This window comes from Balaenoptera physalus (assembly GCF_965194825.1).
Source record: "Balaenoptera physalus genome assembly, chromosome: 14".
Taxonomy (NCBI): Eukaryota; Metazoa; Chordata; class Mammalia; order Artiodactyla; family Balaenopteridae; genus Balaenoptera; species Balaenoptera physalus.
In genome coordinates, this window is record NC_138893.1 from 60,516,232 (window position 1) to 60,542,472 (window position 26,241).

At 36.8% G+C, this 26,241-nt stretch overlaps 1 protein-coding gene across 1 annotated transcript in view; it reads right to left on the reverse strand.

Moving 5' to 3' along the window:
* LIPM (lipase family member M) overlaps nt 1-26,241 on the reverse strand; it is a gene marked incomplete at its 3' end in the record, with an annotated part of 59,532 nt that overhangs the window by 15,275 nt on the left and 18,016 nt on the right. Inside the window, exons 9-12 of the mRNA XM_082423528.1 lie at nt 23,524-23,744; nt 19,215-19,237; nt 4,471-4,745; nt 1,151-1,268 (exon numbers count right to left, since the gene is read on the reverse strand). Coding sequence (XP_082279654.1) covers nt 1,151-1,268; nt 4,471-4,745; nt 19,215-19,237; nt 23,524-23,744 — 637 coding nt within the window. The remainder of the gene's footprint in view (nt 1-1,150; nt 1,269-4,470; nt 4,746-19,214; nt 19,238-23,523; nt 23,745-26,241) is intronic.

Below are 26,241 nucleotides of genomic sequence, written 5' to 3' on the forward strand. Positions count from 1 at the left end.
CTGAAAAAGGGGCCAAGGCAAACTGCATGGATATCTGATGAAACAGTGGTCCAGAAGGAGAACTGCAAGTTCAAAGGCACTGAGATAAGGGCGTGCTGGACATATATAAGGCACAGCTGTTCAGCTTGTGTAAAAAAAGCTTGTTTTCAAAAAGCTGCACAAATATAAATTGGAATAAAACAGAACCCTGCAGCTTCTTTATACCAAAGCCCAATAACATTCCCCCAGCATTTTCTGGTCCTAGGTAAGAGCATGGGCTACACTGGCAGACAAATCTTAATTTGAGTGCAGATTTTGCAGCATACTAGCAAGGACTAGCAAAGACTCTCTGGGCAAGTTACTTAACTTCTGTGAGTGGCACTTTCTCAGGATTATTGTGAAACTTATATGAGACTAACACAAATAAAGCACTTAGCATTGTACCTGGCATACAGAAAGAACACAATAAGGAATTACATTATCTGTACACATGACAGATAATGTAGTTGCTGCTATAAACATAGAGCTAGAGTATTAAAAGGAATAGAGCCAAACAGAGATGAAGGATGGGCAATAGTGTACTATTACACTTTAATAGTAATGAAGGTGAATTTCTTAGAAGCCAACAATAGCCAAAAATCCCATACAGAAAAAAAAGGGATTATATGGAAACACGTACCAAAAATTTTAAATGTACACATAGTGCCCAATTTTTTAAAAGACTTCAGTGAAAAGCTGGGCAATGTCTTAAATATTTAAAGGGCTGTCTGGATGGGGAATATAGAGTGTGCTAGGGTGGGGGTCAGATGCCATGGCAGAGTTTGCATTCTTCATGAGCAAGGGTTGGCGTCGTCTGCTTAAGAGATCATCAGTGGATATTCTAGAATATCTATATAGGAGGGGTTTGGGGAATGAATTAAGTACTAGAAGGGATCAAGAAATGAACTTTACTTGAAGGTGTTTTTTGAAAAGCAAACACTATGTTTATTTGAGATAATTGGGGATGGGGCAGTGGTGATGGGGATTGTGAGGTAGCTGAAGGCATCTTTTGGCTGGAACAATGGATCCAGTCTGTACCAAGAGCCCAGACTCCCTCTACACACTCACATCACAAGGAAGTGTTTAATGTAGGAAGGATTGCTATGTTGGGGTAACATAGGGTGAACCATACCTGTCTTTTTAAGTTGCACTAGGCCCTGAGGAATCCTGTTAACAGAAAGAATATACCCATCTTCTGTTGGGACTTCATACTCCTCACAGGGATAACCTTTATGTTGGATGATTTCACTCTATGGAAAAAACACAATTTTTTTTTGAGTTCAGTTCTGTATGGTTATGTTCTCAATGATTATACGGTAAAAAGTAGATTCCTTGATGCTGGAAGAGATAGACAAGAAATTCCTTGCTTTTCACTAGCTAATTATGTTATTGTTAAAAAAATTAGCAAACCCTCTCCAGTGCTCATTTTCTTTATCTTTAATGTGGAGATCGAACTAGAAGGGTAGTTCTTAATGTGGGCTCTGGACCAAGAGCATAGCATCACTTGGGCACTTGGTAGCAATAGCAAATGATCAGTCTCCACTCAAACCTATTGAATTGGGAACTCTGGGGCTGGGGCCCAGCAATTTGTGTCTTAACAAGCTCCTTAGAAAATTCTGATGCACTCTAATATTTGAGACCCACTGGAAAAGAACACTGATTCCAAAACCTGGGTGTGTGTCAGAAACATCTGGGACACTTCAACATAAATATTCCTGGGCCCACTTTGGGTTAGGGATCAGGGAATTCCAATGCAGCCAGTGGGGCAGGACAGCTTATGAGAACCCCTGGTCCATGTATTCCCTAAGGTTCTTTTCAGCTTTAAAACCAGACTCAAGAGCAGTACAGTCGTTCCTCAGTATCTGCGAGGAATTGGTTCCAAGACACCCCATAGATACCAATATCTGAGGATGGTCAAGTCCCTTACATAAAATGGGGTAGTATGTTAGTCCTCCGTATTGGCGAGTTCTGCATTCACGGATATGGAGGGTTGACTGTAGTTCTTAACACTTTTAGGTTAAGGATCCCTCAGTGAATTTGAGGAAAATATAAAAATGGATATACACATGGACACACCATATACTTTCAGGGGTTTCAGATTTCCTCTTCCCTATATATGGACTCCTGGTTAAGGACCCCTACTCAATACAGTTGTTACATATAGAAACTCTTTGTAAAATATAAAGCTGCTGCGATCTCCTCAGTATCCTCAGTTTCTGCCTACTGTAGTTAGAGAAGGAGGGAATTATTTCTATTAGCTGCTGCTTTTAAAGGAAAAAGAGAGGAGAAAGCTAAATGCCCAGTGTAGTATATAAGACAAAAGGGCATAATAGTTAAGAGAAAGGTCCTGGGGTCCCACTGCTTGAGTTTTTAAATCCTGGCTCTCACACTAATGCATAAACTAACTGTGTGATCTTAGGAAATTTAGTTAACTTGTCCCTATTCCTCAGTTTATTCGTCTGTAAATTAGGTATACCAGTGGTTTATAGTCTTTGGGATTCTTGCAAAGAATGTAAAAAGATAATGCATATATGACACTAACAAGATTGGCTGACACATAGTAGGGACTCAATGAGCATTAGCTACTACTATAACTAAAAATCACCCGTGCCCTCCCTTTCAAGTAACTCCTATTCATCTTTTAGAATTCAGGTTAAGAAAACTTTCTTCAGAAAAACTTTCCTAAATTCCCTAAGTCCCCCTATTTTATGTTTTCTTCTTTGATTTCTCTTCTCTTGTGATTAGTTTTGAGTGACTAGGAATTGAGTGTCTGTCTTCTCTGCTGGATTGTAAACTCCATGAAGTCAGGGCGCTTAGATCTCTCTGTAACCTCAGTGCATAACACAGTATCGGGGCCTAATAGGTGCTCAACTAACACTAGCTAGAAAAATACCTGAATGAGGACAGTTGTATACCAAAATACAGGATAAATTATATCCATATAAATTAGTACTCAGAGTCAAACCCATTCAGACTCTGAAGCACTTTTTATTCTACTTCATTTAATTTATATGAGAGATTACAGGAATTTTCTATCTTACTTTGCCTCTCCATGCATGACTGCTAAATAACAGAGTCCAATTCACTGGATTTTAGTCTTAGGGCTCCTGAAGCCCAAACAGTGTGTAGGTGCTGGCCACACCCAGTGGGTGAGGCCAAGGGAGATTGGCTTTACCTACAACTAAAGAGATCCCCTTCACTTAACGACCTAGAGGAATTTGTATGGGAACTTCTCAGGGCCAGAGGGATGGCCCTTAAGGATCTACACCAGTTTGCTAACTATCTGGACAAACCATCAAAAGACAGTCAATAGTTGGAATGGTCAAAAGAAACCTGATATTTGGCATTCATGTAGATTCAGAATATTTCTATAGCCTGTCAGAGTTTTAGAATTCATTCAAGGAGGCTTCTGTAAAAAAGGTCTTAAATCTGTATAAAAGCATGTTATATCTATGACAAATGTATGGAGCATGAACATTACACACAATCACCTCACTCAACTGGAGGTAGCCTCTCCTTCCCTGGAAGGGTTTATTGCATAGTTGTCACAATTATGAGCTTTGTGTTCTGGCAGGCCTGGATTTAAATTCTAGCTCTACCACCTACCAGGGGTGTGGCCTGATTTGAGTTGTTTAACCTCTTTAATCTCAGTTCCTTGACTGGAAAAATGAGGATGGTCCTATCTATGGCATAGGGCAGTGAAGATAAAATCAAAAGCTTTTTCTGACCTATTGAGACGATCAAAAACAAAAAAGAGAGAAAATCAAACAGTATCTCTACAGCTTTCATCACAATGTCTGCTATGGGATAAGTATTATTATATGGTGGACATTGTTAAAATTCAACTAAGAATGTGAAAGTAAGCCAAAAAGTATTCTCTGAGATACCTAGAAATTTCACTTCATTCATGAAGTTTACTCATAGGAGGACCTCTCTAGCATTCATAGGGGTCCTTTTATTTCTAATCCACAGAGTTACCAGCTCAAACTAGGATTAAATAGATTGGGCGGCACAGGGTGTTACTAGAAGTGGCTGTCCTGAGAGTATGAGAGGAGGTCTAACATCTTTCTAATATTGGAAAAAGTAGAAAAAGAACAGAAAGCACAGACAATGTGGAAATAATCATGGGTCTGAGCTTGACCCAAGATACTGCAATGATTTAACTGCTCCTGGAATGAACCGAAGAATTCAAGAAAAAGTTAAACTGTGTTTGAAGCTCAAAGGGATTAAGTCATTTGCCTAAATTTACTGAAATTGTTGAAGAGGAACCCATGTTTACCCACACCCAACTTAGTGTTCTTTCCAGTACAATATGTTAATTTACAACTATGCTCTACTAGCAGAAATCACCACCACATGTAAATATAATATATAATGCAGATAATACACAGAGACAAACAATAACATGTAAGGTACTTTGTTTCCCCCCAGATATGGAAAATCCCAACTTACAATATTCATGAATGCCTCTGGGTCCACAGCTTTCGTTGGCATATGTCCTGAATTCACATTTCTCTGGAACAAATGTGCCATCAGAATCAGAAGACACATCTCGTTTCTGTGTGAAACAATCCACTCTCTTGACAAGATTTTTGACATGGTCCAACATCTGCATTTATCTGTTCTTGGTAATATAACAACTGATTCTAAAGTCAGAAGAATCTGTAGGTTTAAAAACTCTTTCATATATTTTCCAGCTGTAATTTCTTCTCCAAATTCTGAAGCAACTTAAACAAGCCTGGCTGACAGGAACAAAAGAATATAGAGTAGAATGGAAACAACATCCAGGATGTCCCAATACTATCTGGCTCCTCCCACTCTCTCACACAACTTGGTGTGTAGAAAGAACTTTCTTTGATGCAACCTGGAGTTATGTGATATGATACAACTCATAAAATCCCTGTTCATCATCAGGTAATATGGACCATAGGAAGCATCATTTTCTTTTTTTCCTAGTTCTTTTAAAAAAAAATTTTTTTTATTGGAGTATAGTTGATTTACCATGTGGTGTCAGTTTCAGGTGTTCAGCAAAGTGAATCTGTTATACATATACATATAGCCACTCTTTTTTAGATTCTTTTCCCATATAGGCCATTATGGAGTATTGAGTAGAGTTCCCTGTGCTATACAGTAGGTCCTTATTAATTATCTATTTTATATATAGTAGTGTGTATACATCAATCCCAATCTTCCAATTTATCTCCCCCCTTTACCCTCTGGTAACCATAAATTTATTTTCTACACCTGTAGAAAATTGTAACTCTATTTCTGTTTTGTAAATAGGTACAAATATCATATGATATCGCTTATATGCGGGATCTGAAAAAAGGTTACAAATGAACTTTTTCCTAGTTCTTATCTATCTTTTATAGGTAGAAAGGTATGAAGTCTGCAGAAAACTTTATGACCCTTTAGAGTCACAGTCTGGGGCTTCAACGATTACTGTCCTTTGGTTGAAGGTCAATGTAGTGATAAGCATTTTTACTTATCAAGAATGTCAAAAAATTTTAGGACATTTTCTATTTTTAGTTATGGGCAAGAACATTGATTGGAAGAAAATGAATCTTCCATGTTTAGGCCATTTCTAGGTAGCTCAACTAAATAGACGTGAAAAGTTTTATTTGGGTTTGTAATCACTAGTTAATTGCTGAGAGATTCCTTTGATGGATACCTGGTCATTAAATCATCTGCAATAACTAAAAGGAGTTGCAGCCTAGCTATTTTCATGAACTAAATGCCCCAGTTCAATCAACTATGTGGCCATGTGAGCAATTCCTTAGCCTACTAATATTTAAGCAGGCCAGGAGAATAGTTATTGTCATTTTAAGTAAAGGATGTGTTAGAATTTAAGAAAAAATGCTATTTAAAGTAAAATATTTCTTTACTTTTACATCAGCTCTTCAGAACTGAGCTACCAGCAGCCACACTAATTGAGAGGCTTTTGGAATGTGGGTTGGTGAAGGAGGGGAAGCCAGAACAGGAATGGTGAGTCTGTGTGTAGACAGCTGCCCACACTCTCAGCCTCACCCACACTGGGCCGCCTGCATAGGTGTCATGAGGTGAGCTTGCAGCTCTTTTCTGGAGCAGTCTCAATATTCCCGCCACTAGTGATCTGATGTGTGCTACGGAGTAGCGATCTGACCTACTTTAGGAGGGCAGAGGGAGCATTTGCCCAACACTTGGCAGAGCCCCAGGTCCTCAACACCCACTGAGCTCACTCCGAACTTACGCAAAATAAAATTTTGGAAAAGAACTTGGGTTCCCAATATTGACATTTTAGGATTTTAAAATGTTAATCAGCCAGACATATACCCACTACTATATATAAAATAGGTAAATGACAAGGACCTACTGTATAGCACAGGGAGCTGTACTGACTATCTTGTAATAACGTATAATGGAAAAGAATCTGGAAAAAAATACATGTATAATATACATATATGTGTGTGTGTATATATATATATAACTGAATCATTTTGCTATATACTTGAAACTAACACAACATTGTAAATGAACTATACTTCAATTAAAAAAAAAAAGTTATATAGCCAGAAGGAAAGAAAATCTCATTCAGCCCTTTCATTTTCATTTGGGAAGATATGTTAAAAAGCCTTGCCCAACATTACCTAGCTAGATTGTGGCAAGGCCATAACTAAAATTCAGGTGTTTTAATTCATCACTGAATATTATTAACGCATGGGAATAAAACGTAACATTTCAATGTTCTGCATTCAAGGACAAAGGCTCAAGGCTCACCTACTATCAAAAGCAATTACATCAGTTTCTGTGAATTGTCTCTTTAAAAGTTCTCTCTGGATTTAAAATTCAGAACAATTCTCAATAATTTCATTATAAATTTGGGACATATAATCTCACATTGTTCCAATATATTCAGGTGAGGTCAACTCTCACATAATATACATGTGAATACTGTACAGACTTATTAATGAAAGAACTGATGCCGAAAAACTGATTAGTTCTGAAAAAATCCTACGTTTTTGATAGTAGGACTACTTCCCTTCAACATGGCCTCTTTTACAGCCTTTAGAAACTGTGCCCTCCTCGCATACAAGCAAATGTAGAGAAAATAGAGTTCAATTTGGCTATCAAATTCTTGGGTGACTTTATGAGCTCACAACTGTCATTTTGGAAGCAAGAAAGTGACATACAAGGTCCAGCTCAAAGAGCTACATTTTGAACAAATATGAAATAAGTATAGCTCTTCCCCACTGCAGAATTTTAACAATGCCCTCAACACCTGAGCAACCCACAGCTTGTGGAAATTATCATTATAGAGAACGGGGGATCCAAATGTGCCAGTGTGACCTCCAACTTGGAATTGTTTATCTTGAGAGATTTATCTTTAGAAGTTTCTATCAAGGAACGCTGTGATATTTTAAAATGGGTTTTTTGCCATCTCAATACACAAAGGAGGATCTGAAGTACCCTGACATCTTGAAACTAAGAAAATACATCTCCCCTAATGGGCACTATCTATAAATCAGTAAATATCAAAATTACATAAAAAGGGACAGGTCAAATAGGAGAGAGATTAAGGAAAAGCTAAGAAAAAAGTGGATAGAGGATCATTACCTATAGATGTACTGTGTGTAAAAATTATAAAAAATTGAATCAGTTAAACAAAACAGGACACTCCGACCTCCACACACACACCAGTAACACAAGAGTATATAAAAAAAGCAAAACTGGGAGTGAATTCCTCTTTTATATTTGAGTTGCAGGTTAAAGGGCTCTCAAGTGCTGATTTCCCCCAATGTTGAATTGAGTTTTATTAAAACAATTCTTTCAGGTTCTATATTGTAAAACCTCAAGTCCAGTGAAGGCTGTGCCATGGAATCTGCCTGAAGGTCCAAGTCAGTGCTCTCGTCAGAATCACTCTATGATCAAATGGCCAAAACTTTTGTACAAACGGATACCCTACTCCTTCTCTCAATATGAATTATCTCACAAGAGACTCAGGGCCATCAGGCAAATGCTCTCTTGGTTTATCTGCCCTCCCAGTTTGTTAGACATGCCTGAAAATATACGATTGTCATTTTGACACCAATCAATATCTCTCAGCTGCATTAATCAACATGTGATTATTCTTTTTTTAAATATAAATTGTTTTGTCTTAAAATAAAGTTATTAATCTCTAAAATAAGTTGTAGTTAAATTTAAAAAAATTTAGATCTTTGGGAAAACATTTTAAAGATTATTGAAAAATAAGACAACAGAATGTACTTATGTTTATGCTGAAGCACAAGGAAAACTACAGGATTTTAAAATAACCATGGCACAATATTGAGGTTGCTGGTATTATAGAAGGTATAACCTTTGTAGGTGAATTGGTTTCTAAAAACACAAATAGTCATACCTAAAATTATCACCTTATGAAGTTCTAGAAAATTCAAGAATATACAGTACTGGTCCATTAACATCATGATGTATCTGGGAATTTATCCCTTTCTTCTAGGTTATCCAATTTGTTGGCATGCAATTGTTCATAGTAGTTTCATGTGATCCTTTGTATTTCTGTGGTATCAGTTGTAATGTTGCCTTTTTTTAATTTCTAGTTTTATTTATTTGAGGCATGTCTCTTTTTTTTCTTAGTCTAGCTAACAGTTTGTCAATTTTGATTATCTACTCAAAAAACTAATTCAGTGTTCCACTGATTTTTTTCTATCGTTTTTCTTGTTACAGTTTTATTATAACGTATCTTGGAGAAAGTCATTTTGAATTGATATTTTGGGGCAAACTATTAGCTTCATGAACTTGGATGTCCAAATTTCTCCCCAGATTTGGGAATTTCTCCTTCTCCTTCTGGGACTCTAGTGATGTGTACATTGTTTCCATTAATTTATCCTGTAAGTCCTATAGACTCTCTTTGTTCCTTTTCTTTATCTTTTGTTTTCTGTTCCTCTGATTGAATAATTTCAATTGATCTGTCTTCACGCTCATTGATTCATTGTTTTGTTTGTTTCAGTCTGCCTTTGAAATTCTCTATTATTCAGTACCAGTCATTGTATTCTTCAGCTCCAAAATTTCTGTTTGGTTCTTTATATGTTTTCTATCTCTTTGTTGAACTTCTCATCTTGTTCTTGTATTTTCCTGATACCATCAAATTGTTTATTTGTGTTCTCCTGTAGCTGAGTATCTTTAGAACAATTGTTTATAATTCTTTGTTGGGCAATTCCTGGTTCTCCATTTCTCTGGGGCCAGTTCATGAAGGTTTACTGTATTCCTCATTCTTTGTGATCCTTAAAGCCTTGTGTAGGTGTCTGTATTTGGACACACAGTCGTCTCTTCCAGACTTTATGGTCTGACTGTGGTAAAGGAAGACTTTTACCTGTGGATGGGGCATGCTGAGGTGTGCTATGGCCTCAGGTCGAGTTGTGCAGGGCACCAAGTGCAGAAGTGTGTGGTGGCACCATGGAGTGATGTGTCTTGGGCTCAGATTGCTCGGATCCAGATTTAGTTCTAAACCAGGATTAAGTCATAGTTTCTTAGAGCCCAAATCATACACTTCTGAAATCATTTAGTTCAACTTTATCACTTTTCTTAAAAAATTATGTAGTATGTAGAATACATATTTGTGGTGAAACTTCAAACACTATGAAACACATGGAATGAGATGTACATCCTACTTTTCTTCTTGGAATTAATTCCCATTGATAGTTTGATGTGCGTCTTTTAAGACACTTTTTATAAGTTTACATATATACATAATTATGCATACTGATAATTATACATACATATAACATTATTTACATGAATGAATTCATTTACATAAATATGTGTATATTTACATATTTATATACAGCTCTGAAAGTCTCTTTCATATATAAAAAGTCCTTTCCATTTCAATATTTTAAACTATCTCATTCTATGTGACTGCTTAAAGCCACATTGTATGTATCAAGATATGACGATGGACCAAATATTCCTTGTTGATGGCTTTTAGCTTGTTTGCAATGTTTCATTATTACGAATAATACCATAGCAACTACCCTTGTATATATATATATATAGTGAGCACATATGAGAGTATTTTTATAGAAAAGATTTATAGATGTAAATCTATACTGTAATGTATGCCATCTACATTTTCAGAGCTACTGTTACGTTGCCTCCAAAAGACCAAACCAATGTAAGTTCTCCTAATAGGGCATGAACATGGTTGTTTCTCCACATCTTCCTTCATCAATTCTGCACTTCATAAATCTTTTCAATTTTGCCAATATGATGGGATCAAGACATCTCATTGTAATTTTAGTTTACATTTCTTGCGTTATAATGAAATTGAGACTTTTAAAATGTTTTGGCTAATTGATATTCTTTTATGAATTGCCTTTGCAAATTATTGGCCTGTTTGCTCTGTGTTTTTAAAAAAATTTGTCTGGGCTTTTAATTTTTTACGAATATTGATCAACGGTTTGTTATACATATTGCAAATATTTTCTCTTTCTCTCTTAAACTTTTTGATTGTGGTGCCTTTCTTTAGTTATTACTTCATCATACGGAAGTGTTAAAATGTTATGAGTTAAGTCTCTTGAGGTTTTCATTTTGGGCTTCTGGCTTTTCTGAGTTTTAAGACAGTTTTTCTCTACTCCAAGGTTATACAAATATAGTTTATATTCTTTTCAACATTTCTACAATATTTTTCATTTAGAACTCTGGACCATTTGAAATTTATTTTTTAGTATGGGTAGGTATTGAATCTGGGTTATTTTTTCTAAGTAGTTATTTAATTTTACCAGTATCACTTACTATATAGTTTTTTCTGATTTCCACTGCCATGAAAGCCACCTTTACACTTTCATCTTATATTACAAAATCCTGAAGGCTCTGAGCTTACAAGATTTTCCTAAAGCAATTCCTCTCAGCTGGGAGTGATTTCATCTCCCAGGGGAGTTTTGGCAACGCGTGGAGACGTTTTTGGATGTCATCGCTATAGGAATGTTACTGGCATCTAGTGTTAGAGGCCAGGGGTGCGGCTAAGCATCCTACAATGCTCAGGATGGACTGCAAAACAAAGAATTTCCCAACCCCAAATGTCAGTAATGCTGAGGTTGAGAAATCTTGGCCTAGAGTCATCACAGTACATGAATATAAATCTGAAAAAAAATTCTACTTAGAAAAGGTATGTGAACATATTTTTAAAATCAGTATTTAAAATTATTGCTTTTTTGGTATCCGTTGACAAATCCTCTTAGAGTTGTTTTTGCATATGAGCTTGTTATCATGATTTAGTAGCTGTCTGTTTTGCAGCTGAGGAAAAAATGTGATCTTTCCTCATTGTCTTTTCTACACGATGCTCCCTAGTCTCATAAGTAAAATATTTTATGCTCACCAACTGTAGAACACAGTGTTTTATCCTCTGGATGACAAATACATATATCAACTGTGTGTTCATTTCAAAGCATTGGCTTTTACTGGACCAGGTGCAGAAGAAGTTTTCAGACTTGATTTTACCTCTCATTTGCAAGAAAATCAGACTGAGAATCATCTGATTGATGATGCTGATTTCAGTTCCCACCCTAAACCAGCTGAAGCAGGGTCTCTACTTATATTGTCACCCTTTGAGATTTTGAAAATTTTGGTGTAGGCAGTAGAGAAATGGCTGGAATTATTTTAGTCCAGGGGTACTTGAAAGATGAATCAGGCTTGGGTGGATCCAAGTTTAAAGTCTGGGGTCAGACAGAGAGCAACATGAAGCACTACAGATCCTTATGAAGGGAGAGGCGAACTAAACCACAGAAAGGGTCATGCAAAGACACTAAAGTGGCAGGCACTGGAATTTCCCTGGCTGCTGGGGTGTGGAAGTACTTGGTGTTCAACTCTGCTTTCATCTGCCCTGATTTTTTAAGTGATCACATTTATAGGAATAAAGCACAATGAGATTAACAAACACCTAACAGATCAACTAGTTTATTTCACAGATAAAACAGGCCCAGAAGAGGGAAACAACTTTCCCAAATGTGTAAGACCAGCTTCAGCATGATGGAAGCTAAGGAAAGCAAGCGGCATGGGGAGTAAAAACAGAGAGAAGGTCTCGAGAGGAAACAGGATAAATAGAGGCCCCTTCTATCACCTCACTAGCATTCATGGGATGGGACATCCTAGCAACATCCACTGTACCCCTGTAAAATCATTAGATGGTAAGTGTCTCTGTATTCAGAGGTTGCCTCTCCTTTCTAGGCATTCTTTTTTTTTTTTAATTGGAGTATAATTGCTTTACAGTGTTGTGTTAGTTTTTGCTGTACACTGAGGTGAATCAGCTATATGTATACATATATCCCCTCCCTCTTGGACCTCCCTCCCCCCATCCCCCCACCCCACCCATCTAGATCATCACAGAACACCGAGCTGAGCGCCCTATGCTATACAGCATGTTCCCACTAGCTATCTATTTTACACATGGTAGTGTATATATGTCAATCCTAATCTCCCAATTCATCCCACCCTCCCCTTCCCGCACTGTGTTTGCATGTCCGTTCTCTACGTCTGCGTCTTTATTCCTGCCCTACAAATAGGTTCATCTGTACCATTTTTCTAGATTCCACATATATGCGTTAATATACGATGTTTGTTTTTCTCTTTCTGAGTTACTTCACTCTGTATGACAGACTCTAGGTTCATCCACATCTCTACAAATGACCCAATTTCATTGCTTTCATGGCTGAGTAATATTCCATTGTATATATACACCACGTTTTCTTTATCCATTCATCTGTTGATGGACATTTAGGTTGCTTCCATGTCCTGGCTATTGTAAATAGTGCTGCAACGAACATTGGGGTACCCGTGTCTTTTTGAATTATTGTTTCTCAGAGTATATGCACAGTAGTGGGATTGCTGGGTCATATGGTACTTCTATTTTTAGTTTTTAAAGGAACCTCCATACTGTTCTCCATAGTGGCTGTATCAATTTACATTCCCACCAGCAGTGCAAGAGCATCCTTGATTTTGAGACTCTCTTTGTTCCCAGAACATAGCAGCTGATCGCCTACCTCACCCTGTTACTAACATGATGTATGATTTCCAAAGATTCTCCCCAAGGGTTCCTGTCCTGAAATGTTTATTTGATTGTCTGTGATATGTCTAGTATATCTTTCCAAAAGGGAATATGCAGCCTATTATTAATCACATTAATACAGACCAAATAAAATAGATCAAAACAAACAATGAAAAATCTAGAAACTTTACAATTTTAAAACAATGCCCTTAAATATATAGAAGAAAAACAATTTTTTCCTGCCCTTTAAAACCTATAATATACCTAATAAAGGATGGTACAATTGAGGATTATAAAAGACTCTAGCCGTCATTGAGTTTCTTTAAAAATTTTTCCCAGGGTCATTAAAGGGGTAAGTGTGAGAATGTGTAGGTTTAGTTATGTAGCCTGGAAATACCAAATGAGGCCTCAATTCACAGGGACACCTAGCAGGGAGTCCCACCTGGAAGGGACAATTAACTGCAGTGGAATCCGACAGACCTGGGTCCAAATCGCAACTCTGCTTCTCACCAGCTGTGGACCCTTGGACAATTTTCTGATTTTCTCTCTTCTTACCTATAAGTTAATAATAATAACACCTTCTTGCAGCATTGTTGTAAAGCTTAAGTAAAATATGTGTGAGGTGCACAGAGTGATGCCTGGCATCCAGAAGCTACCTAATATGTTGCTGTTATTTATTGTTGTTGTTCTTATTATTGGGATCCTGTTCAATTTGGCTTGAGGTGGAGAAGACTGAAAACAAGGCTTACTTGGAAATTTTCTACCTCATATTTTAATGTATACGGAACCTGGAATGGGTGATCCTGAAAACAGACCATGCTCTTTAGTGGATGAAGTTTGCCATGTGAGGTCTAGGCGAAGCTGCCTGGATGGGCTAGGCTGTTGTGGATGCCATGGGCTTTCCCTTGACAACACCTAGCAAGTGAGGAATTTCGAAGTTCTCCAACTAATAATTTGTGTAGACAGCCAAAGCAGAAATTTACTTTGTCTACACAATTTGATTGTCTGTATCGATTAAATCATCAAATCTATTATTGGTTGAGTGTGTACCTTCCACAAGACTTTTCTGAAATAGGCAATGGCCTTGAAAAGACCTTCCACATTTTACCATAATGGGGATTGTCCATCTTCTATACCTTTCTGTAACTTGAAAACACTGATTCTAGAGGTGTTTATTAATCCATCTAAATACCCTTAAAAATTTCCTCACTTATTTTTTTCCCCTCTAAGAAGTCACTCCATTTCCAGAGCATCTCCTTCTGCCCTCTTCTTTCTCCAGTAGATGGTCAAGTCAAGAAACAGGCAAGCATATTCCCCTGCTTATCATATAAAATATGAAATATTCTTCTTACTCTCTTCTCCCAAAAGGTTACCACTTATTTTCCTCTCTTTTATTTACTCAGACATGCATTTAATTCTCTTTTAAAAACATTCTTTTTCAATGTTAATTTTTATAACTCTCTGATGGGAAATTTGGCAATATGTATAAAAAGTTTAAGTATTCTTGATTCAGAAATTTATTTCTAGGGGCCAGCAATAGTGAACAAAAATATTTATAAGGAACAGGGTGAAAAGTTGGAAACAGCATAAATAGCCATGTGAGTGAAATGGTTACAGAAATTCTACTTGATCCTTACAACACAATACTGTTCTGTCATTACAAAAATATTGTAGACGTGCATTATAGCTAATACAAAAGTATTCATAATATGTTTTAATGGGGAAAATGAAGGCTACTACACAGTATTTATTGAATATTTTTTTAAGTTATAAGCAGACATGAGTAGAAATGAGACCAGAGAAAAATCTATCAAAATACTAATCAAGTAGTTTTCTCTGAGGGCTGAAGTTACTGGTTATTTATTATTTTCTTTGTTAGCTTTTCTCTATGTTTAAAAATGTCTGTAATAAACAATTTTACTTTTACAATGGTACAAAAACACAGTAAGTCTTTTTTTTTTTAACTTGAGAAAATATTCCCAAGCCTATTTTAATCTAAGAGAAAGGCAATGTAATTAAGGAGTAGAAGGAACTCTAGCTATGACCTACCTCAGTACAGAGTCTATTCACTGAAGGAAGGCTGATTCAGGAATGCTGTCTGCTCAGGCTCAGGTGCTACAGTATAAAGGGAGGCCAAAGCAGAGGACGAAGCAGGACACCGACCACACAGAGCTTCCCCTATAATCAGCTACCATTTTAGTAACCAGCTTCACTGCCTCAGGCCTAAATTCTTCTACAGTTGCTTTAATCTGTGGCTACCTTTTTCCCTGATGCCCTAGTGGAGTTCATTAGGCAGTGTTTCCCAAGTGTAGGTATACACCGCTGGGGCTCTGGAAGATTTTAACTGGTACATGTGCATGGTATTAAATAATGTTGAATCACATGATGTGAGAGTTAGTCTCTGTATTAGTTCCCTGCCACTGCTGTAACAAATGACCACAAACCTAGTGGCTCACAATCATATAAGTTTATTCTCTTACAGTTCTGAAGGTTAGAAATCTAAGATCAGGAGGTTGATAGGGCTGCATTCTTTCAGGAGACTTCAAGGGAAAATCTGTTTCCTCACGTTTTCTGGCTTCTAGAGGCTGCCTGCATTCCTTGGCTCCTAGTGTATCATGTCAACTTCTGGTTGTTCCATTGTCATATTTCCTTTTTCTAACTTTGACCTTCTTGCCTCCCTCTTATAAGGACCTTTGTGATTACATTGGACCCATGCAGATAACACAGAATAAACTCCCCACCTCAAGTATCCTAACTTAATCACCTCTGTAAAGTCTCTCTTGCCATGTAAGGTAACATATTCACAGGTTTCTGGGATTAGGACATGGACATCTTTGGGGGGGGCATTATTCATCCTACCATAGTCTCCCTCTCAAATTTATTCCAATCTTTTGCGTGCATCAAGAAGAAAGTCTAACTTTGGTTTATGTCTTTGTTTCTAGCACTCGCTAATCTCTCTTTCAAACAAAGAGCACATATTTAACAAAAAGAAGGCAGTTCTGAAACTCAAGTGTCCTGACTAGTCATCTAATTTATTATTAATTATCTCCTTTTTATTGTTATTATCCTCAAATTTTGGCAAATAATACTTTTTCCTCCCATTTACAGTAACTGTAGAAAGTTTCTTTTAAAAAGTTATTTAATTAAATAGGTAAATTGATTTTGAGACTTTTAAATAAGCAGTATTATAGGTGGCATACAGATGGGGCAAACATTGTGAATGAGGAATGTGAATGACTGAAGTTTGGGAAATATTGCCTTAGTAGAACACCACCCTACTTAAAATTAGGGGAGAATCAGGGAATCCAGGGATGACTTTGCCCCTCACTTTGTTTTGCATAAGGCCTCCCCTGATGAACTGACAAAATCTCCTTTCTGCCTCTGTTGACAGTTGGCCAGCAAGACAGGGAAAAAAACCTTCCTTCTCATTCATGAAGAATGCAAATCACCAATGGAAAATCTGTGAGATATCATGCATTGGGCATTGGATTAGTGCAAACCTCCTTGCAAGTCTTGCTGAGGGGTAAAGGAAAGTCCCTGCACGCAGGTGGTCTCGCTCTGGTCGATGACTATAAATCAGGGCAACATAAGGTAGGAAAGGGCCAGGTCCATAGGACAAGGAGCAATAAAGAACTACAGAGTTTTGACAGGGAGACGACCCCTTCAGCTTGAAGGTAGAGGGGATGGGTGAAAATAGAATAGAGGGAAAATGGGGAGGATCAAGGAACTCTTCATCGTGAAGACAGTTTTTCTTCAGGGACTTTACCAGGAATTTCCCCAGGAGGCATTTGAGGTGGCGACTTCATCATTGCCAACACTTTAGGTTTTCCCTTGATGCCATCCTCAGTATTAGAAAAGTTTCCTGAGTACCTTGCCAGACTTGCTCATAATGTGCTGATACAAAACTAGAGATTAATTTCCTCTTTGTTAAAATCATAAGATATCTTAGATTATGGGTCTTCTGTTATTAAAAGATTATAAAAGTTTTTTCTTTGCCTTTTATGTAATCTGCCTAAGAAGCAAAGATTCTATGTCTTATTAAATATTTCCTGTACTTCATATTGTTGTTATCAGATCTTTGCTTACTTAGAAAAACGAAGTCTTTTCAATAAAAGAATAGTTTCTTAAAAACTTGTAATTTTCTGTATTTGCCTTTCAAACCTTAAATAACTGGATATACGGATGTGCATTACACCAATGTCATGCCCCCCCAAATCTATTTAAAGAAATTACCTAGTATTAAACAATTTTAATAACATTTGCATTTCCTAATTTTCCATCATACATGTATATTATTTTTATAGTATGAATAGTATTGTTTCATTATAACTATAAACGTAAAACTTATCACCACATAGCCTTATGATAAGTCTTGTACAGTATGTGGTTAGTAATTTTCCCTTTGCTCCACCCCAATGCTGATTTGCTGGCTTCTGTTTTCAATGTGCAGAGCTTCTCCATCCCACACTGTTGATGACATGCTTTGACAGTCTGGGACCAGGTGTTCATTACCTATAGCAGAGTTTCCAGGAATCTTTTCTTGGGGGAGGAGGAAGTGGCAGAGTGTGGAAGGTATTTTTTTTTTAAAGTGCTAATTTTGATGAAGCTTACTGAGGACGCATAGTATTCCAATTAAATTAACTTTCTCAGCTCAGTTGACTGATTTGGTTAGGAGAGCAGTTGGCACACAAAAAACTTATTGGTGCTTTTATTTATACTTTATATAATGTTTTTAATGATTGCACAATATTATTTTCATTATTATTTGTATTTGGATTGGCTCTGTGGGAGATGTGATGATGCTGATGAAATTTTTGTTTGTTTTATTTTAAAAGTGACTGAAGTTCTGATGGGACTAAAGCCCTGTCACACCTTGACACTGGCTACGGAAAGTATTTCTTAACCTATCAAGAATACCAGCAATCTGTTTTCACTCTACCCCAAAGCACTTAAATCACATTAGAACTCTAAAATGTAATAAGAACCATATCAATATCTTGTAACCTCTAAATGTCAGATTAAAATATGAGTGGAGAATGGTGTAGTAAGTCAATGGAAGCTTTTAGAGAACTGACATTTCCCTCTAGGTCCGTATATATGTTAGAGATGGTATCAGCACAGAATTCAGCTTTGGGTGAGACTAGGAATTAATTCAAATTAATGAATCCTAATTGAGTGTTTTCTGTTTTCAAGTCCCCTTGCTGAAAGCAATGAAAAGTTAAAACATAAAGCTAAAACTTGGAAACAACTCAGAGGTACTCCAGTGGGTGAATGGTTAAATAAACCATAGCGGATCCATACTGTAGAATATTACTCAGCAATAAAAAGGAACAAACATACAGGTTAACAGTTTGGATGGATCTCAAGGGCATTGCTTTGAGAGAAAAAGCCAACATCAAAAGGTCACATACTGCATGATTCCATTTATACAACATTATAGAGATGGAGAACAGATTAGTGGTTGCCAGGGGTTAGGTTCAAGGAGGGATGGGGGGTGATGGGAGTGGTTGTTGACTATAAATGGATAGCATGAGGGAAATTTTTGTGGTATTGGACAGTTCTATATCTTAATTGCAATAGTGGTTACACAACCTACACATAAGATTACACTGAACTGTACACACCCACACACACGCTCGCACGCACACATGCACACAAGTGCATATAAAACTGGTGAAATCTGAATAAACTCTGGATTGTACCAAGGTCAATTTCATGGCTTTGAGAGTATGCTATAGTTATGTAAGATGTTATCTTTGGGGGAAACAGTGAAGAGTACGTGGCACCTTTCTGTACTATTTTTTCAATTTCCCATCAATCTATATCATTTCAAAATAAAAAGTTTTTAAAAAGTTAAAAGATAAGAAAGACATCACTCCTGTCCTCTTCCTAAAATTTATTAGGAAGATAGATTTACACAAAACTCTTCAAAGAGATAATTCTGGAACATAACAAAAAAGATTTATTAAGAGGAACTATTAATTTTGGAACATGAGGTTCAGGAAAAACTTTTCAGATATGGTGGTGTTTTGGCCAGACCTTGGAAGATGTGGGTAAGCTTCCCATGGGAGGAGAAAGGGGAAGTGGTTGGAGCTGAGCAAGGCCCTTGACGGTCAAATATCTTCCTAGCTTTTGGATTAATGAGTCTCAGAAAGGCATTATTTTAGTCTGGTTTCACCTCTCTGAAACTGATTACACTTCCTGAAAGAAATTCACCAAAGAATTTACATTTGACATGAATTTGCATTGATTGAAATTAATGTTATCACTTACCTGTTCCATTAAAAAATATCAATGAGTTGTTTAAGCTTGGGAAACTATAGTAATATAATGAGCCTGTTATGGGATTGTGAGCATGAGTTTCTTGCTTGGAATAAATGCAAGGCTAAGACAAAAAGGAGAAACATTGCCAAAATTTCCATAAATTTGTATTACAAAGTCTGTAGCCAAGTTCCTCATCCATGATGGATTGCTAGACTCTATGCCTACTTGTAAGGATACTGATATTTTGGATAAAATAATGAAAATGTGTTATAATTGACTTGACTGGAGATCTTATACTCATCTCAATTTTTAACCAGCTTTATTGAGATACAGTTGACATTTAACATTGTGTAAGTTTAAGGTATACATTGTGATGATTTGATATGCTTATATATTGTGAAATGTTTACCACAAATAAGGTTAGCTAACACATCCTTCACCTCACATAATTACCATTTTGTTGCTACAGTGAGAACATTAAGGCTCTGCTCTCATATCAACTTTCAAGTGCACAACACAGTGTTGTTAACGATAGTCACCGCCATGCTGTACATTAGATCCTCAGAACTTGTTCATCTTATAATTGAAAGTTTGTACTCTTTGATCAACATCTCCCCATTCCCTCCACCCCTCAGCCCCTGGCAACCACCATTCTACTCTCTGTTTCTATGGGTTTGATGTTTTTAGATTTCACATATAAGTGAGGTCATACAGTATTTGTCCTTCTCAGTCTGACTTATTTCACTTAGTATAGTGTCCTCAAGGTCCATCCATGTTGTCACAAATGGCAGGATTTCCAAAAAGGCTGAATATTATTCCATTGTATATACATATATGAACATATATGTATGTATGTGTATATATATACTTACATACATATATCACATTCTCATTACCTAAGTGTCATAGTCAATAGACACTTAGGTTGTTTCAGGCCTTGGCTATGGCAAATAATGCTGCAATGAATGTGAGTATACAGATATTCCTTCAAGATAGTGATTTCATTTTCTTTGGATATTTACCCAGAAGTAGGATTGCTAGATCATATGGTACTTCTATCCACTCATCTCAATTTGAAAGTTAGAGTTTGCAAAACAAAAAATTTAAAAATAAAAAACCATTTTCCCATCTCCTGCCTTAATTTTCCAAGTAATTTTAGTCTAGAGTAATACAAGTATGACCTCTATGGTGTTCCATATGCCATTTGAGCCCAGTTGTACAAGTATATGCTGCAGTGTGGGTTTTGGGATGTCAGACTTACACAATCTTAGGCAAATTGACTTTTATGCCTCAGTTTTCCTGTGTCTCAGTTTCCTCATCTGTAAAGATGACCATACCATAGTACTATCTCATGGGGTTATAAGTTTTAAAAGAGATATTTAAGGTAGGACTCTTAACCAAGAGTAAACTATCACTCTGACCTATAATAGTCAATATACTTGCTATCATATGCAGAGCTAAAGTATAAAATATATAAAAAAGCAGTAGTATTGGTAAGAGTGGGGCATTCTTCTATATTTCTCAACTTACTGATTTAAAGTAGAAAAGCTTAAATTAAAAAAAAATTTTAAAAAGTTTTAATTGAAATATATATAAGAGGAAAAATGCACACATTATAAATATATAGCTTAATAATTTTTTATTGTGGTGAGAACATTTAACATGAAATTTACCCTCTTAACATGTTTTTTAAGTGTACAATACAGTATTCTTATCCATAGGCACAATGTACCGCAGCTCTTTAGACTTATTCAAATGGCAAACTGAAACTTTATACCTGTGATTAATAACTCCCCATTGTCCCCTACCCCCAGCTCCTGGCAATCACCATTCTGGTCTCAGCATCTATGAGTTTAACTATTTTAGATACCTCATGTATGTGGAATCATGCAGTAGTTGTCTTTCTGGCTTATTTCACTTAGCATAAAGTCCTCATGTTTCATCGATGTTATTGAATATGACAGGATTTCCTTCTTTTTGAAAGCTGAATAAAATTCCATTGTGAGATATCTATATCTATATCTATGTCTATGTCTACGTCTATATCTATATCTATATTTATATCTATCAGTCACATTTTTTAATCCTTTCATCTGTCGATGGACATTTAGTTTGCTTCTCTACATTGGCTATTGTGAATAGTGCTGCATTGAACATGAGAGTACTGATACCTCTTTGATATCCTGATTTCATTCCTTCTGGATAAATACCCAGAAGTGGGATTGCTGGATTATAAAGTAGTTCTATTTTTAACTTTCTGAGGAACCTCCATACTGCTTTCTATAGAGACTGCGCCATTTTGTATTCCCACTAACAATGTACAAAGGTTCCAATTTCTCCACTTCTTTGTCAACACTAGTTGTCTTTTGTTTTAATGATAATAGCCACCCTAACAGCTATGATTTGCGATTTCATGTCAACCAACAAAGTTAAAAAATATTTTCATCCAAAATTAAAATTCTACATGCTCTTTGAACCAGAATTACTGGTTCAAAGATAATTTATCCTGTAGGTATAAATGATATTTGTATAAAGTATAAACTTATGTTTGTACATTATTTTCTACAACACTGTGTGTAATTACAAAAAATCCTAATTCATCTTAATCTCTGTTAATGATGAATTTCCATGTAACCTTTAATAGTGTTCCATATGAACTGATGGGGAATGATCTCCAAGATATACTAAGTGATCAAAGCAAGACGTGGAAAAGTATGAATAGTACGGTACAGATAGGAGAAAAAACTAAATGGGTATCTGTGAATCCATTAGAATATGCATGGCATAGTCTGTAGAAGGATACACAAAATATTGGTAAGAGTTAGGTGTCTTTGAAGTGGAGAGTGTATGACAAGAGTTGGGAGAAAGAGGAAGACTTACTTTTTATTGTATTCCCTATTTTTGTCTTTTGAGTTTTATGCCTATATATGGTAGAATGGAGTATCTTCCCCAATTCTGCACTCGTGTATAATAGCATTATATATCCACACTCTCTGCCATGTGGTTTGCAGCTTCCCACTGTAGGTGAAGCAGACTATTCTACCCCGCTGAGGTAAGGCTTGGTCATGTGATCTGAATTAGCCAAAGGCATGTGAACAAGCAGAGGTTCAAATATGCTAGCGTGATCTAGCTAGCCCTCTTGTGCTCTTGGCATCTGTCATGTGAAGAACATAACCCTGAGAGCTGCTAGTTCCAGAATGAAGAGAAGATGTGGAGCAGACCTGGACCCAACCCACAGCTTTGAGCCAAACCCAGGTGATCTCAGTGTAAAATAGAGCCATACCAGCCAGACTGCGGACTTGTGAGCATAAAAAAATAAATGTTTGTTGTTGTAAGCCACTGAGTTGTTTATTACAAAGCATTGTTGTAGCAGTAGATGAATAAGACAAATCCCACAGGAGCTCTCTTAACTGACCCCCACTTAACCAGATTCTTATATTAACCAATGCCCTCTTTTCTCTCTGTAAACATATCAACCGATGTCCAATGCCTCTTAAATGTTCATAACTAGTAGGCTAATCTATTACAGCCACATCCTTCCACTCCTTCCAGTTGAGTCATATGCTTACTAAGAGTTAGTTTTCCCCCTAGCTTGTAACAGTAATACAAACTCCTGGAATACTTAAGTCTGGTTAGTTTTCCATTCTGCTCTTTTTTTCATGCTTGATGTGGATCAGACTTATTTCATAGCTTGTCTGTAGATGACCATATGACTATTGCCCTAATTGTGATTTCAGGAAAGCCACAAGATCACAGCCACCCGAAACATATTGCCAAATGACTCCCTTGACAAGATTTTTCTAGGCCAGCACTCCTATGCTGATATTCAATCCTTTGAAAAAGGGGATGGGGAGTGAGTATCATTTGCATGAAGCCACTATATTTATTTGAAATAAGAAAGAGAAAGGCCTCTTTTAACTCCTCCCTGAAGTGTACAGTTAGTAGAGAAGAGTCTACTAGGGCTTAGATGAAAAAATGGACCTAGCCCTGACTGAGGGGAAGATTCTAAGATTTCAGATGTGGACATTTCTTAGAGAAAGAGCAGCACAGTAGATATAATTCCTAGCTGGGATGCCGTGCTAAGGGAACACCTCAGCGACAGCAACAAGGTGAAGGATGCTGGAGTAGAACTCATTGCTGATGAGTATTTTCCTCAAAGCCTCTTATGGGCTTGGAAGCAACTTTTACCTGAAGAGTAGATGTATTGCAGTCAGGGAAATGACTTCATCAAATCTATGATTTTACTGTACACACGTTGAGCAGCATCGAGGCCCCAGATGAAATCAAAGTGGTTCCAATCTGGCAATAGGTTGAAGTAATAGAGATTCCTGATTTGGGGGAGTATCCTGGTTACATCCCGGGGTGTTACAAGGACATCTCTTCCACCAACCCAAATAGCAGTAGGCACTTTCATGGCAGTCAGGTCATATAGTGGGGGACGACTCTATGGAAGAGAGAGAAAGTGCATTCATGAGCAGAAGCTCCTCAGAGCAACAACTGACTTCAAATAAATAGAGACTACTGAATATTTACTATGACCAAAGGAAGAAAGCATGCAATGGGCTCTATATTCAAGGAGTGTGAAGGAACAAGGCAAGATGGCTAAATAAACTTTTGTAAACAAAGTAGGGTATATTAAATGCTATAAAACATTCCCCAAATGCAATGGAAGTGAAGACAAAGAAGAAATTATTTCCAACTGGGACTTCATATAAAGAGCAGTCATTTGAAATGACTCTTGAGGAATGGTTGGATTTTACAGACAAGGATGAAGGTGGCAGGGCTTTCCAGCAGGCAGGAATAGCATGTATGCCATGGTCAGGAATGGCAAGCTGTCCAGTGTACCCAGAAAAGCAACTATGTAAGGGAATACTGTAGGATATAAGATTGGAGACAGTCAAGGTCTAAATGAAAGGCTGAGGCAGCTGGGCAGCTTTCAGAAGTTTTGGAGACAAGGCAAGTTCATTTCTCAGAGCTCTGTCTTAGGATGATTGTATAGGTATCAGTTTGTGGGATGACTTGAAGAATAAATAGGTTGGAAATGGGTCCTGAAAAAAATCTAGACAAGCAGTTTGGATGATCCACATAAGGGGGTAACTGAAGCTATAAGGATGGTTAAATTCTCCAAAGACAAAGGAGAGAGAGATTTGAAGAATTTTGGAGGAATTCTGACAATTTGAGAGCAGTGGGGGACAGAGAGTAGCCAGTCAGAGGACAAAGGGAGCAATCAAAAAGGGAAGGAAAAAAATCAGAGATCGTTATATTATGGAAGTCCAAATCAGCGGGGTGAGTTGCAAGGAGACTGTGGTAACTAACACAAGATATAGGTGAGAATAGGCAATTATATTTGGCAATTAAAAGCCACAAGCAACTTTAAATAGAGTAGCTATAATAAGAAGATGAAGACCAAAACTACATTTTCCAGGGTTCAGGAGTGAGTGGAGAAGTGGAGATACTTCTCCACTTCCCTTTTAAATATTAAAAAATGTTGATAAAAACAGAGTGATGGAAGGATGACTTGATAGAATTGATGGGTTGACGGAAGGTTTTTTGTTTGTTTTTCATAAGGGATAGGAGTTCATTTAAGATAATAAGAGAAGCTAGTAAGAAGATATGAGAAGAGATGGGGTCGAGGGCACAAGATCAGGATAACTTGGATAATAAGAGGACCTTCATTTTCTGAGAGTGAAAGGAAGGAGAGAATCAAGAAGACAGAGATTTTAAGGTGGATTAGAGGGAAGTTAAAAAATTTCATTCATGCAACAAACAAGTATTAAGGGGCCAGTAAGTTCCTGGTACTCTGCCAGGTGAGACAATACTGGTGAACAAAAGAGAAGGAAATTCCTACCCTCATGAGACTTACATGGGTTAATCATCTTATTCTTAAAAAAACATAGAGTGGACAAAGAGATTGTGCTGGGAACTTAAGGAGAGGACAAACTGTTGATACTTCTGAATGTAATAAAAATTGGCTTCCAATGATCTAAAATTACAAACAAATAAAACAGGATTGACCTGGAGTAGGGTAGGACCAGCTAGCTAACTGTGTGTAAATTCTGAGGCCATTTACACTCTCAATACTTGTCATCATGTTGTACACTTCAATCTTAAATATTTTTTGGTCAGTTTTACCTCAATAAAGCTGAACTTGACAATAATGGTCTTATGTGTGTGTGTGTTTTTTGTTTTATTTTCTTGTAAATGTAAACAATATATAACTATAACATGCTCATTACAATAATGAAAGAAAGCAAATGTATGTAAAATCCAAAATGAGAGCCTCCTTTACTCTTTCATGTCCATCCACTTCACTCTTCCTTTCTTCCCCTTTTTGAAAGTTATCACTTTAACATTTGCTGTTTATTTATTTTCTGGCCTTTTTCTAAGCATTTGCAAATATATGCATTTGTAAATATACATTGTCTGAGGAGCAGGAAAAAAACCTTTGCGGGTAATGAAAATATTCAATATCTTGCTTGTGATGTGGCTATATGAATGAATATATTTGTCAAAACTCACTGAGTTAGACACATAAAATCAGTGAATTTTAGTGTATGTAAATCACACCTTAAGCTGATTAAAAATAATAATAAAATTATATATAGCTCTCATTGTCTTAAGGGCTAGTAGAATCATTTCTCTAAAAATTCAATCCATTACTGAGAAATTGACTGGTCTGATTGACTGATTTGATGTTCAGAAACAATTTCATCGATCTATGTTTGCACTAATAGCCTTAAATATGTCAGTCTGGGAAAACATCAGAAAAATGTGCTTAGTTCATACTGAGAAGCCCAGCCCCTGACTTAGAAAAAGGAAGGTGGCAACAGGATTGATTAAAAGTATAGGAAGGCTAAATGAGTCTATAAATTTTGGTGCGTAAAGTTAGAGGGAAAAAGTTGCCTTAAGGTTCAACACTTCATGGGTGGAAAATTCTCTTT